At 45.0% G+C, this 15,819-nt stretch overlaps 1 protein-coding gene across 1 annotated transcript in view; it reads right to left on the bottom strand.

Moving 5' to 3' along the window:
• Window positions 1-9,438, bottom strand: part of LOC140408295 (eukaryotic translation initiation factor 4E-like) — a 51,224-nt gene extending 41,786 nt beyond the window's left edge. Inside the window, exons 1-2 of the mRNA XM_072495286.1 lie at window positions 9,273-9,438; window positions 2,666-2,772 (exon numbers count right to left, since the gene is read on the bottom strand). Coding sequence (XP_072351387.1) covers window positions 2,666-2,772; window positions 9,273-9,290 — 125 coding nt within the window. The 5' untranslated portion in view covers window positions 9,291-9,438. The remainder of the gene's footprint in view (window positions 1-2,665; window positions 2,773-9,272) is intronic.
• Window positions 9,439-15,819: the final 6,381 nt, after the last annotated feature.

Genomic DNA, 15,819 nt, shown 5'->3' with positions numbered 1-15,819 from the left:
TGTTCTGGTCATGCCTGGCACTACAGGGGTTCTGGGTGGGGGTGGCAAAGGTGCTTTCGAAGGTGGTGGGGGTCCGGGTCGAACCAAGCTGGGGGTTGGCTATATTCGGGGTTGCAGAAGAGCCGGGAGTGCAGGAGGCGAGAGAGGCTGATGTTTTGGCCTTCGCGTCCCTAGTAGCCCGGCGCAGGATATTGTTAATGTGGAAGGAAGCCAAACCCCCGGGTGTGGAGACCTGGATAAACGACATGGCAGGGTTTATAAAGTTAGAACGGATCAAGTTCGTATTAAGAGGTTCGGCTCAAGGGTTCACCAGGCGGTGGCAACCGTTCGTCAACTACCTCACAGAAAGATAGAGGGAATGGAAAAGAAGAAGACAACAGCAGCAACCCAGGGGGGGGGGGGGGGGGGGGGGGGGGAGGAGGAACCGGACGGACTCTCAGGGAGGTCATTGTATATGTATTTTAGTACTTGTTATTGGTAATGTATATTGGATTGTTGGATTGTATCTTTGGAGAGTAACTATTTTTGACAAGGCAGTTGCCACTTGGTTTTGTTTATATATTATTTATTTATTTAAAATTGGCCACGGTTATTTATATTGCTTTGTTGTTGTTCAAAAGAAAAACTATGTACTGTTATGTTTGGCCACAAAATTTTGAATAAAATATATTTTTAAAAAACTACTCGAAAAATATTCACAAGTGGCTGATGAATGCTAAACTCCTGCTAGTTCTCTTTCTACCCAATGCATGCAAAGAAATGCATGTAACGGAAATAAATTAATTTAAAAAAATCACAAAACAGCAAGAATGGTCAGAATTGTGGACTTTCAGTCACTATTACTTTAGGAATTTGGGAAATTAACAATGTTAACAGTGAACATAAGATGAAACAAAATAACATACAAGTAACAAGACTAGCAGATGTCTGGAGGTATAAGGTGATGTGACTTGCCCAGCAACAAGACTAGCTGGCATTTAGAGACAGTGAGGTGCAATGTTCATATCAGAAACATTGTTTACTAGAAATCAGTGGGGCTAAAGAAATGATAACTTCAACCGGTAAGGAATTTGAGATGTAGACAGCTGAATTCACATCCATATCAAAGAGATTGAACGGTATAACCGCTAGAACCCTCATTGCTGAAAGAGGCTAGTTCTCCATCCAACAGAGACAGGCCAGTTCCATCTATGATCCAAGCCACATGGAATTTGAGATGTAGACAGCCAAATTAACATCCATATCAAAGATGTTGAACGGTATAACTGCTAGAACCCTCATTGCTGAAAGAGGCTAGTTCTTCATCCAACAGAGACAAGCCAGTTCCATCTATGATCCAAGCCACAGAGGCCTGTTCCAGTTAACATTTAGAGCCACAGCAGCTTGCAGGCATTTTGTGCCTTTGCTGAACCAGGTAGACGTTTTCCCAGACCTGGTCACCGAAGCAGTATTCTGTGGTAACTATGAGCTGGATTTTATCTACAGAGTTATAAAAATTGAATGTTGCTTGGGAAAAGGGGCATCTCAGTGAGTTCAGGGCATACTTTGGAAACAAGAGGTAACTTCAGATAAAATATACTTATTTTATAAATAACTATAAAATATAGTTATTAGTATACTTTAAAAAAAAATAATTTAGCCCAATTCTTTTTTTTTCCTCTCAATTAAGGGGCAATTTAGCGTGGCTAATCCACCTACCCGGCACATCTTTGGATTGTGGGGGGTGAAACCCAGAGACACAGGGAAAATGTGCAAACTCCACACGGACAGTGATCTGCGGCCGGGATTGAACCCGGGTCATCAGCGCTGTGAGGCAGCAGTGCTAACCATTGCACCACCCAGTTATTAATATACTTAAGTGTCATGGTATATATTAGTCTTTTTATTTTACTGTAATAACTATTCCTTATTAATTGTTTACACAATGACTGGACTGGTTCCTCACTGGGTTGCACATTGTTCCTTACATTATTCCAAACAAATATACACCAGTGTATAAGAACCAGTGTTTCCTTCGGGGTTTTGAGACACTCTCGCAGGTAACATCAGCAGGTCCCTAACAATTTGGTACTATGTAATCTTGCATTTACTCTAAAAGCTAGTCTGAGCGCAAAAACATATGAATGCATAGCATATTCATCTGAAATTCTCTCTAATATTTTAGTGCATTCATTAACTCATTTAAAATGTCAGAAGTTGGCAGTCTAAATGCTGAATGGAACATATCAATAGTCAATCAAAGTGGGATAGATTAATTTTAGGGTTAGCTACACGAGTCGTATAAATGCAATTATTACATACCTGCATTCTGGATCTAATCACACTTTTTAAAAGCCCATGAAGTCATCACTTTAGAAAATGAAATTTGAAAATAAGTGCCAAATTTAGAAGTCTTCATGACAGCTTTTGACAACCTGTGTGTTTGTGGAAGAGGAGCTATTTATAATTGATCACAAACCGATTAGATGCAATTTATGATGGTGTGTTGCTTTGTGAGGCAGGGGAGTTGCGACGGATTCCAAGTTGTTGCCGCTTCGAACTCAATGGAAGACAATAATGCAGCAGCATTCTTTACCATTCCATGTTGATAGCAAATGTGCTATGGTGGCTTTTTAATTAAGTCATCAATGAAAATCATCACAAATGATTTGGAGTTGTTGTTTACCTATTTTGTAGCGGATGCTTTATGTAGTGTTCGGGCTTCACTATTTCTTGACTTGCTGCCTCGGTTTTACCTTCTTCTTCTGAAGACTGGGGCTGTGTAGTGGTTTCCTGCAGAAAAAAAGAGATTATGGACAGAAATTTTAAACACACACACACAAATATTTAATAATATGAGTTACGTTGCAACAAATATTTTTAATGCACATAGTGGGTATATGAACAGCAAACGTAATATCTATAACTCCTCTAACTGACCTTGCAACTTTTGTTGGAAAGTTCACTTGTGAGAACATTTGAGTGAGGACAGGATCAGGATGCGCAGCCAAATAATCTACTGACTCAGCATCCAAGTTCACATGTTTGGGTGAAGTGCTGCAGATCTCCCAATAGAACATGTATCCCAATGGGCAGCACAATTGTGGATTTTTCTCTTTATAAAGGCAGCACCTATTTGGTTTGCAGAGCATTTGGAAACAGTGGTTGCAACATTCTTCCACTAATGTTTGTGCCAAGATTAATATTTGAAAACCCACACAAAGCTCTTTGAATGATCCAGTAAGTGAAGGTGAGCAAGACTAAGCCATACATGCCTGATGGCCTCAGATTAAATTCCTGGTGGATGATGAGGTCCCCAATCACAGTTGTAGCTTTATATTTGGCTCTGCGCCACTGGATTATGGGGGACAAAAATTAAGGTTTGACAACTATTAGAAATTAAATGTGGGAAGCACCTGTTGCAGAATTGGACGGGTGCACAATCTGTCCAGGATTTTTGTAGGCTGCCAGTTCTGCTCTCAGAAAAAAAAATCCCTTCCCTCAATCCAACATGGGGAACAAGTTTCAACGCTCCTTGACTTTTCCCTATCAGGGAGGAAGCCACACACAAGAATAATTAACAAATACAGACATTTTACAGGTGCGGCCAGGAAGAAAAATGCTAGATGGCAAAGGTGCTGAATCCACTAAACAATTTAATATATAGAAGTTTTGAATGCAAATACAAATTGACATATCCAAATCAGGTGTTTTTGAGCACAGTGAGAGATAGCACATAAGAGACAAGTGGACCCCATTTGGCTCCAGAATCAGGTGACCACTGAGCTTCAAGCTATATTAATTAGTCAGGTTCCTCTTTGGAGCTGGGCCTCCTCTACACCCACCAAGGATTTCATAATACCAGGCTTCACCTTTTCACTTATGCTTGAGGACATAAGGTCAGCCATAACGTTATGCTCAGAATTTCACATGCCTGCCAAACTAACGAACTGCGAAATACAAAACTGCCAGAAACAGAGGAGAGGGATTTCAGAACTCAATGTGCTGAGCACAGCTAACATTTCCAGAAACAAGCATTATTACATGGTAAATCTAGGCAGGGTCGCTTGCTTATGCCACGGCTGCCCGCTATTCTGTCTGATCCGCATATAATGATGCAAATAAATATACTTTGCTAGATTTGTGCTAGATCAGTGGCATCCAGCAAAAAAGTATCACAGTTATCAGAGTCTTTAGGAAGGGTGGGAGCTAATATTATTCAAGTGACTGAATATATAACTATACTTGCATCTGACTTTTTTGTCCGTTACTTAAACCCGGATCTATCCATCTGCTCCCCTCCAAGAATGCAAAATTATTTACCTTTCACAGCAACAGCAGATACATACTGATGTACTGTGCTAATACTATACAAAAGTTTCAATGTAAGCATGCCATTAGCTATAGATCAAATAGTAGCAAATGTACTGTGAAAAGGGAATGTGTAGAGTTAAATAGAAGGTAATTAGTTCATTTCTTCATGTTGGATTTAATTCACGCCACTTAAATACAGGGTGAAAATTTAAAATAAATATTTGCAGAGAAGCACGAGTTGTTAGTGTGGATGAGATCTTGGAAACTATTACAATTAGTTCCTTTTCCCAAGAACATTTTAAAGCAATAGAAATAGCAGTAGATACAGACATTAATTGCAACAGGACAAATTCATGAGAAATAGACAATTTGGGTGATTGGAGCAATATAGACAACAAATTGCATTTTTATAGTGCCTTTAACATAGTAAACTGTCCCAAGGTGCTCCACAAGAGTGTTTTCAAACAGATTTGACACCAAGCCATGTCAGGAGATATAGGAAAATGAAATGACTTAGTCAGAGATATGTTCCATTGAGAGATACATGTAGGCCGTGTATCATTGAGTAGTGCCAAGAGATCTTCTAAATCCACCTAAACAGGACAGTGGTCACCTAGACCAGATGTTTGAGTCTTTGGGGGGTGGGACTCGAACTACCAATCTTTTAACTCAGACCGAATTGTGCTACCATGTGCCAAGTGTTTACTTTAAATCAACTGATATTATTTTTAAAAGTGAAAGAAGTTAGTACTGAACCTATTTAATCAAGAGCTGAGGATTCCCAAATATATTCAAAACCACCAATTTCATTACCTGTATCTATCTGTCGAAGTGGGCAGAAATGGAAGCATGGCATTCTGCAACATTTATGAAAAAGTAAAACAATTTGTTTTAAAATGTTCAAATTTGGTCACAATTCTCAGCCTATCCAAAAAGTGCTCAATACGTTTATTGCTTATTTACAAAAAACATTTGAATTTAACTATGCATTGTAAAAAAAAAATAGAATGGAGTCCCAGCAGGATGTAATGCACAATCAAATGTAATGGTCAGCTTAATTAGTTCATGAAAATATTGTCAACAGTAATACGAGATATCTTGGCTCCAGTGGTACTTAACAAACTTATGTGTGCAATATACAAAAATATTCTTTCCACATTGTAACACCATTCGTTATTTTTAAATGGTTTTTCCTTTGGTGCTTACTATGCAACTGGAATTTAATCAGAAATCATACCGGATTGTCAAAAGACAGTCCAAGATAAGTAGTAAAACTTTAAATGAGTTAATAAAAACTTGAGTTATGTTTTAACACTTGGGCCCTCGTGTTATTTCAGAGCCAATGAATTAGCTGCTTTGTATGCAAATACAGCAGCAAACTGACACAAAATCCAACAAACAGTGAATGAGAGCAATGACATTTTTGGGGCGATATTAGGGAGGATGAATATTGGTCACAGTGTTGTTGTTCTTCAAACTGTGGCTCAAGTTTTTAAAAATCACACATCCACTTTAACAGACAGGGCCTCCCTCACTTGTACTTCTCATCTGAATAATGGCATTTTTTTTTTTTTAAATTTGGAGTACCCAATTCATTTTTCCAATTAAGGGGCAATTTAACATGGCCAATCCACCAACCCTGCACATCTTTGGGTTGTGGGGGCGAAACCCACGCAAACACGGGGAGATTGTGCAAGCTCCACACGGACAGTGACCCAGAGCCGGGATCGAACCTGGGACCTCGGCGCCGTGAGGCTGCAGTGCTAACCCACTGCGCCACCGTGCTGCCCTAATAATGGCATTTTTGACAATGCAGCAACAATTGCACTGAAGTTATCAGTCTAAATTTTGTGCTCACGTCCGAGTTGTGTAGTTGGAACCTAAGACCTGACAACGTCAAGAATACGGAGGCAAGATTACACTGATTAACAGACTGACAGCTCATCATCAAGATACAACTCCTGGTTTAAAACTATGTCAAAGTAGGCTTTGAGGAAGATACAATTAAGGGTTTTTAAATTCTGTCCAGTTGCATATTAAAGGGGCATAATTATAAAATCATTACGAATTGGGGAAAACACTAGGAAGTATTTCTGTCCAGAGCATCAAAACCCTCTGGAGCAGCGAATACAGATTTCTTACAGTCCTTCAAGAGGAACTGGACAAGTTCCTGAGACAAGAGGACATTAAGTTAAGATAGGTTTAGGATGGCTGGAAATAGAGACTCAAGTTACTGCAGGATTACTTTCAATTGCGTTAGAGGGTTGGAGAGGAATTTCCCAGTATTTTTTTTCCCTTAAATTGGCTGTTTCTGGGAATTTACATGACTGTAGGGTGCAACTTGGCATCAAACAAAGTTGGACATGGCAGGCTTACTGAACCCGGTGGTCATTTCCCACCATTTTACCTGTTTGAATGTTGCTACAATCTCAAACTAGATTACTCCTCCTCTCCATTACTACCTCCACTTCACCACCTCCATCTGTCAGATATTTAAAAATTATTCAACCACCCTCAAACTATTACAGCTGGAACACAATGTTATTGATTTTAACGTGAGGCATCAACAAACTAACTCATTTAAATTGCCACTTAAATATTGACAACTCCATATGAACAGCAAATGAGGCATTTAGAAACAAAGTATTTTGTCCTGGCATTGGGGAGGGATGGCACTGTGCAAGGGAAGATATGGTCACAGAAATATCAATGTAGAGATTATGGTTGGTTCACTGTTGAATCAAATGCATTTAGAACGGATATATTTCTGTACACTTTGCAGTTTGCTTATATATAGGGAAGGTTAATTACATAATTTCCAAGATTCCCCCTCAACTGTTTTTCTAAAGGCGGAAGTATAGTTCCATCGACACCAACAACCCAGAGTACCTCAGCCGTTCATCGTGCTCAATATGACATTGATTGCTAGCACACCTTTTAACTGTACTGGGCATCATGACCAACTCATTCTGCCTTAGTAGCAAAACAAGAAAGCGTTTAATCAAGTTCAATGGGCACATCGGTTAAATCTTTCTCTCCCTAGCAAGGTACCTCGATGCCAATTATTGCACCTTCCCCATCACCCAAATTCAAACTGACAGATCGAAGTTGCAAATATCAGGGTAAAACTAACATATTGAACGGCATCAAAAGAATTAGAAATGGAAGTATTTTGAACAGATGTTGTAGTCCCACGGTCTGCTCCTTTCAGCAATGTTCCCTCAGTTGCCCACACAACTGAATTATATGGCCATTTGCTAGATGGAGGAAAGTTACTTAATGGTTTCTACACTGCCAGAAGTAAAATCTTGTAACGATACTAAGATTATACTGCATATTTATTAATTAAGTTTTATTATTTTATATCTTTAGCATCTCCAACATATGCCAGAGAAATCTAAGCTACTTAAATGGCGGCACGGTAGCACAGTGGTTAGCAGTGTGGCTTCACATCGCCAGGGCCCCAGGTTCGATTCCCTCTTGGGTCACTGTACGGAGTCTGCACGTTCTCCCAGTGTCTGCGTGGGTTTCCTCCGGGTGCTCCGGTTTCCTCCCACAAGTCCCGAAAGACGTGCTTGTTAGTTGAATTGGACATTCTGAATTCTCCCTCTATGTACCCGAACAGGTGCCGGAGTGTGGCAACGAGGGGATGTTCACAGTAACTTCATTGCAATGTTAATGTAAGCCTACTTGTGACAATAATAAAGATTATTAAATTGAGTGAATCTTTCAGAAAATTGTCAATTTTGGGGGGGAAATGCCAATAAAATCAGAGTACAATAAGTGAATGTTGAGGTTCTCCCCCCCCGCCCCCGAATAAAGGAATACTTCAGAGCATTTAAATGCACAATCAAAATCACATTTAACTCAGTTGTCTGACTGCTCACAATCAAAATCACATTTAGCTCAGTTGTCTGACTGCTCACCCGCATATGATGAGTACGATGACGTAAAAAAAGTGAGTGAAAGGTTAATAATCTAAGTGGCATGTCATTTTACCATCTGTTGGCTGCCCCATCAGCTGTCAAATTTACACTGTAAGTGGCTGTTTCGACGTTGTCCAAAAGCCAGAAAGGTACACCATACACAATCTTCACCCCCCCCCCCCCCCCACCGCCGCAATTTGCTTCGTGTACTCAGTGAGTAGATAGAAAAATCAACACGCGAGGAATGACAGGTGCCAACTGAGCAACAGCTCTGTGGGAAGTGCAGTCATGAGGCGCAATCGTGAAGTTGTGGAAAACCTCAACTGATGGTCATATTGTGCTTGAATTGGGGGGGGGGGGGGGGGAAGAGAGAGATGCACGCTCCCTGTGATTTTCATTGACTTTTGAATGCTGCACAAGCGACGCTGTCAATTATTTTAAGCAACACCCATTAACAAAAAACTGACGATTTTTAAAAGAAAACAAGGGCAAACAGCAGGGGTCGGGGTGGAAGAGTGTGCACACTCTGTCCACCTTTAACTTTTCATTGAGGGCAGGCGGACACGTGGGGAGGATGTGGAGGAGCGGGGCTGTGTGTGCGGGGGGTTTTGTGTGTGTGTGTGTGTGTGTGTGAGGGGGGGGGGGTGAATGGGGTGGGGGTCAATGTGGGGGTGGGGGGTGAATGTGGGGGTGGGGGGAGAACCCCCTCCCCTCACACACCCCAGATAAATAACAAACATCCGCTGATGGCGGGTGGGGGATAACGGACAATCTCCCTGCTGAGCGGACTGATGGGAGGTGTGGGGGGAGGCCGGGTTTTACCCACGCCGGGAGCTTTTGAGGCCTGGCTCCAGCCGCCAGCCCAGGCGGAGCGGCCATGCTGCCGCCACCGGCCTCAAACTCTCAGCCCGTCAGGGGCGGGCGGATTTATCTCCACCCCCCTGGTCGGGCGCGAACGGTTGATGCCCGTTAATTTAACCGGTTCCCCGCCGGTGAGGGGAGCTGCTGGGTGTGTGTGAGCCCTCCCCCCGCTCTGAGGTAAATGTCACTCACCGACTCCACGGCCGCCATCTTGTGTGTGACTGCGGCCTCGAGCGCACCCGCCGACTGAGGCGGCCCGGGTCACGTGGCGCCGGCCGGCCTGGGCTCAGCCCCGCCCCACCCTGCTGTGTGCGTGCGCGCGCAGCGGCCCGGCTCGCCCCGCCTCACGCGACGGGGCCCGCGCGCTCCCTTTTCCTTTTTGAAAAGAAATGAGGCGCAAACCGGCGAGGGTGGCCCCGCCCAGCCTGTCCGCGCGGGTCCTCCTCGCCGCGCCCCCTCCGCCCCAGCCACGCCCCCAGCGCGCCGCCCCAGCCACGCCCCCTCACCTCAGCTCCATCCCCCCAGCCCCAGTGGGACCTTTGGGCTGTGGGCAGGAATTCACAGATAGCTTTTTGGGGGGGGGGGTGTCGTGTTCATCACCCAGGGGTAACACGGACTGCAACTGGATGCAGTTGTACTTGAAAGTAGACTCCAAACTTTGGTGTTAGTTCAATACATTGTTGAACTTGTTAAGCAGTGCACACAGTTCGCTGTGGGTTTGACAATCTACTAATCTAAGCGTGTTTACTATAACTAGACTAGCTCTGAGCCACCTGTAGAAGGTGCTAACTGATACATACACCCTTGAGGGGGGGGATTATTTTTGAGGTGCGGAGGACTATTCATGAGGTGGGGAGGATTATTTATGAGGTGGGGGATTCTTTTTGAGGTGGGGAGGATTATTCATGAGGTGGGGGATTATTTTTGAGGTGGGGAGGATTATTCATGAGGTGGGGAGGATTATTTATGAGGTGGGGGATTATTTTTGAGGTGGGGAGGACTATTCATGAGGTGGGGAGGATTATTTATGAGGTGGGGGATTATTTTTGAGGTGGGGAGGACTATTCATGAGGTGGGGAGGATTATTTATGAGGTGGGGGATTATTTTTGAAGTGGGGAGGATTATTCATGAGGTGGGGGATTATTTTTGAGGTGGGGAGGATTATTCATGAGGTGGGGGATTATTTTTGAGGTGGATTATTTTTGAGGTGCGGAGTGATTATTCCTGAGGTGGGGAGGAATTATTCTTGAAATGGGGGATTTTCTTGAGGTGGGGGCGATTATTGTTGAGGGAGGGGCGATTATTCTTGAGGTGGGGGATTATTCTTGAGGTGGGGAGGGATTATTTTTATAGAATTTATAGTGCAGAAGAAGGCCGTTCGGCCCATCAAGTCTGCACAGGCCCTTGGAAAGAGCACCCTAACTAAACCCATACCTCCCCACCCTATCCCCACAGCTCCACCCTATCCCCGTAACCCCACCTAACCATTTTTGGACACTAAGGGCAATTTAGCATGGCCAATCCACCTAACCTGCACATCTTTGAACTGTGGGGGGAAACCGGAGCACCCGGAGGAAACCCACACAAACACGGGGAGGGATTTTTGAGGTGGGGAGATTATTCTTGAGGGGGGATTATTCTTGAGGTGGGGAGGGAGTATTCTTGGGGAGGGATTATTCTTGAGGTAGGGACGGATTATTCTTGAGGCGGGGGAAGGGATTATTCTTGAGGAGGGGGGGCGTTGTTTTTTGAGGGGGAGGGTGGGCTTTTGGGCGGCAGAAGTGAGAGGGGGGATTTGGCGTGGAGGGTGAGGAGGGGCTTTGGGGTGGAGGGGGATTAGAAATCCAAGGACAAAAGTTGAAGTATTAGAAAAGGAGAGCAAACCCAGTGGAGTTTTATAAAATGTTCTCTGGGATATTTTTGGCCACTGTTGATGAGGACATTCAATGAGGCAAGGGAGCGTGGGGTGCTTCCCCCGACGATGTCACAGGCCACGATCTCATTGATCCTGAAGCGGGACAAGGACCCGGAGCTATGTGGGTCCTTCAGGCCGATATCCCTATTGAATGTGGACTCCAAACTGCTGGCCAAAATCTTGTCCTTTAGGATTGAAGACTGTGTTCCGGACGTGATTGGGGAGGACCAGATGGGGTTCATTAAGGTTAGGCTGTTGGTGGCCAATGTAAGAATGTGATCATGATGACCCCCAGAAGGTAGGGATGTGGAGGCAGTGGTCACAATGGACGCAGAGAAGGCTTTTGATCAGGTGGAATGGGAATATCTGTGGGAAGTACTGGGACGGTTCCGATTTGGGCGAGACTTTATTGACTGGGTCAGGTTGTTGTATCAGGTTCCTGTCGCGAGCGTACGGACGAATAGGACAACATTGGACTATTTCAGGCTGCATCTGGGGACGAGACAGGGATGCCCCCTCTCCCCACTGTTGTTCACGTTAGCCATAGAGCCGCTGGCAATTGCGCTGAGAGCCTCAAGGGGCTGGAAGGGGCTGACTGGGGGGAGTGGAACACAGAGTCTCGTTTTACGCAGACGACCTGCTCCTGTATGTATTGGACCCACTGGAGGGGATGGAAGAAATTATGAGGATTGTGGGGGAATTTGGCCGGTTTTCGGGGTATAAACTAAATATGGGGAAAAGTGAAAGGTTCGCAGTCCAGGCAAGGGGACAGGAGAGGTGATTGGGGGAGCTGCCGTTTTGGGTGGTAGGGGGAAGCTTTAGGTACCTAGGCATCCAGGTGGCACGGGAATGGGAACGGCTACACAAGTTAAATTTGGCCCGATTAGTAGACCAAATGAAGGGCGATTTTTGGAGGTGGGACGCGCTCCCGTTGTCACTTGCTGGGAGGGTGCAGACAGTGAAAATGACGGTCCTTCCGAGATTCCTGTTTGTGTTTCAGTGTCTCCCCATCTTTATTCCATGGTCCTTTTTTAAACGGGTCAATAAGATAATCACTGGCTTTGTATCGGCGGGTAAGACCCCGCAAGTTAAAAAGGGGATGCTGGAGCGCAGACGGGGGGAGAGCGGGCTGCCGAACTTTAGTAATTATTATTTAGCGGCGAATAATAGTCATGATCAGGAAGTGGGTGGTGGGGGGAGGGTCGGTATGGGAGCGTGTTGAGGCGGCTTCATGCAAGGGCACCAGTTTGGGGGCGTTGGTAACGGTGCCTCTGCCATTCCCGCCGGCACAGTACTCCACCAGCCCCATGGTGGTGGCGGCCCTGAGAGTCTGGGGGCAATGGAGGAGGCATGTGGGGGCGGAGGGAGCATTGGTATGGCCTCCAATCTGTAATAATCACCGGTTTGCCCCAGGAAGGATGGATGGAGGGTTTTGGAAATGGCAGAGAGCAGGGATTGAGAGGATGGGGGATATGTTTATAGAGGGGAGCTTTTCTAGCCTGAGGGAGCTGGAGGAGAAATTTGGATTGGCGAGGGGAATTGAATTTAGGTACCTGCAGGTGCGGAACTTCCTACGCAGGCAGGTCTCAACCTTCCCGCTCCTACCACCAAGGGGGATACAGGATAGGGTAGTTTCTAGAGTGTGGGTGGGAGAAGGGATGGTTTCTGACCTTTACAAGGAACTCATGGGGTCAGAGGAGATGCAGACCGAGGAGTTAAAACGCAAGTGGGAAGAGGAGTTAAGAGGAGAGATAGAGGGTGGTCTCTGGGCGGAAGCGTTGAGTAGATCAACGCGTCCACAACATGTGCCAGGCTCAGCCTGATACAATTTAAGGTCGTTCACCAGGCCCACGTGACAGTGACCCGGATGAGCAGGTTCTTTGGGGTAGAAGACAGGTGTGCAAGGTGTGCTGGAGGGTCAGCGAAGCATGTCCTTATGTTCTGGGCATGCCCGAAGCTTAGGGGATTCTGGCAGGGGTTTGCAGAGGTCATGTCCAAGGTGTTAAAACAAGGGTGGCACTGAATCCAGAGGTGGCGATTTTTGGAGTGTCGGAAGACCCGGGAGTCCAGGAGGAGAAAGAGGCAGACGTTTTAGCCTTTGCTTCCCTGGTAGCCTGGAGACGGATTCTATTAGCATGGAGGGACACAAAGCCCCACGACGGAGACCTGGCTAACTGACATGGCTAGCTTTCTCTGTCTGGAGAAAATCAAGTTCACCTCGAGAGGGTCAATGTTAGGGTTCGACCTAACAGCTGGAGGTGGCTGCCGTTCGTCAACTTCTTTGCGGAAAATTAACCGTCAGCAGAAGGGGATTAGATTAGTTTAGAGTAGGGGGTTAGTAAAGGTGGGACCTGTAAGGGAGGAAGACGGCTTTTGCACTATGTTTATAAATTCGTGTACATTGTTTATTTTATTGTTATAAAACCATAAATACCTCAATAAAATGTTTATTAAAAAAAAGAAAAGGATAGCAATGTAGGTAAGGACCAGCAGAGTAAGACAGGAAGGGACAGAGCTTAAAACATTGTGACTGTGGCCATCACAAGAGGGCTGGTGATAGCCGTTTGTGCATTGGTCTAGGTAACGTGCCCAGCCGAACAAAGAAACATACATCAGCGAATAAGGCCATCGCGGGGAATAGAAGTAAAAATTTAAATTAAAAGTGTATTTATCAGAATGCACAAGAAGACAGATGAATTAGTATTACAAATAAAGGTAAATGATTGAGATCTAATCGTCACGACAGTGACATGGTTACAAGGTGATTAAGTAAATATTACAGGGTGCATAATGATTCGGAAAAACAGACAGAATGGCAAAGGAGGCAGGGGTAGCCCTGATGACATTAGCACTGGTGAGAAAGAATCTGATTTCTGAAGATCATGAAGTAGAACTAGCATGGGTGGAATTTAGGAATACTAAGGACACTGTTGGGAGTAGTTCTTCGGCTCCCCTAACACTCGTTACACCGTTGGGTAAACAAGAAATTATCGGTCCCTGCAACAAAGGAAATCTAAAAATTGTCACAGACTTTAATCTGGGACAGTCAAATTGGCAAGAATAGTCTAGAAGATAGGGAAGGTGGTGGCACAGCGATATTGTCACTGCTCCAGTAATCCAGAGACCCAGGGCAACATCAGGTTCGAATCCCACCAGGGCAAGTGGTGAAATTTGAATTCAATACAAATCTGGAATTAAAAGAGTAATGATGACCATGAAACGGGGAAAGAAATCTGCCACCCTTACCCGGTCTGGCCTACACGTGACTCCAGATCTACAGCAGTGTGGATGACTCTCAAAGGTCCTGTGAAATGGAGGTCAGTTAGGGGTGGCAACAAATGCTGGCACCAGACAGCGACACCCGATGAAGGAGCTACGCTCCGAAAGCTAGTGCTTCCAAATAAACCTGTTGGACTTTAACCTGGTGTTGTAAGACTTTTTACCCTGCCCACCCCAGTCCAACGCCGGCATCTCCACATCATTAAAAGAAGAGGCTTACAATGTTGCTACTTGGGAGTGTCCTGGAAACCAGCAAAGGGCCATTAAAATGTTAATTAAAAAGGGAAACATAGAATGAGTAAAGTAGCCAGAAATATAAAAGCAGATATTAAGACCTTTTATAAGGATATCAAAAGGAAGAGAGTAGCTGCAGTAAATGTTGGTCCTTTAGAAGCAAAGGCAGGACAAATTATCATGGGAATGACAGAGACATTGAACAAATATTTTGTGCCTTCACAGCAGAAGACACAAGTTCTGTAGCGGAAATAGATGGTAATCTAAGGGCTAAAATGTGAGAAAAATAAGGAAATTAATATCAACTGAGATGTGAAACAATTGGAGAAACTTAAGGGACTAAAATCTGACAATTTCTCGGCATCTGTTGGCCTATAACCTAGCTAGGCTTCGAAAAGAAATGATGTGGAGATGCCGGCGTTGGACTGGGGTGAGCACAGTACGAAGTCTTACAACACCAGGTTAAAGTCCAACAGGTTTGTTTTGATGTCACTAGCTTTCAGAGCGCTGCTCCTTCCTCGGGTGAATGAAGTGGTATGTTCCAGAAACACATATATAGACAAATTCAAAGATGCCAAACAATGCTAGGAATGCGACCATTAGCAGGTGATTAAATCTTTACAGATCCAGAGATGGGGTAACCCCAGGTTAAAGAGGTGTGAATTGTATCAAGCCAGGACAGTTGGTAGGATTTCGCAGGCCAGATGGTGGGGGATGAATGTAATGCGACATGAATCCCAGGTCCCGGTTGAGGCCGCACTCATGTGTGCGGAACTTGGCTATAAGTTTCTGCTCGGCGATTCTGCGTTGTCGCGCGTCCTGAAGGCCGCCTTGGAGAACGCTTACCCGGAGATCAGAGGCTGAATGCCCTTGACTGCTGAAGTGTTCCCCGAGTGGAAGGGAACATTCCTGCCTGGTGATTGTTGCGCGATGGCCGTTCATTCGTTGTCGTAGCGTCTGCATGGTCTCGCCAATGTACCACGCTTCGGGACATCCTTTCCTGCAGCGTATGAGGTAGACAACATTGGCCGAGTCGCACGAGTATGTACCGTGTACCTGGTGGGTGGTGTTCTCACGTGTAATAGTGGTATCCATGTCGATGATCTGGCACGTCTTGCAGAGATTGCCATGGCAGGGTTGTGTGGTGTCGTGGTCACTGTTCTGAAGACTGGGTAGTTTGCTGCAAACAATGGTTCATTTGAGGTTGCGCGGTTGTTTGAAGGCAAGTAGTGGGGGTGTGGGGATGACCTTGGCAAGATGTTCATCGTCATCAATGACGTGTTGAAGGCTGTGAAGAAGATGACGTAGTT

This window comes from Scyliorhinus torazame, chromosome 3, assembly GCF_047496885.1.
Source record: "Scyliorhinus torazame isolate Kashiwa2021f chromosome 3, sScyTor2.1, whole genome shotgun sequence".
NCBI classification, from domain to species: Eukaryota; Metazoa; Chordata; class Chondrichthyes; order Carcharhiniformes; family Scyliorhinidae; genus Scyliorhinus; species Scyliorhinus torazame.
This window is presented reverse-complemented; position numbering and strand designations above follow the sequence as displayed.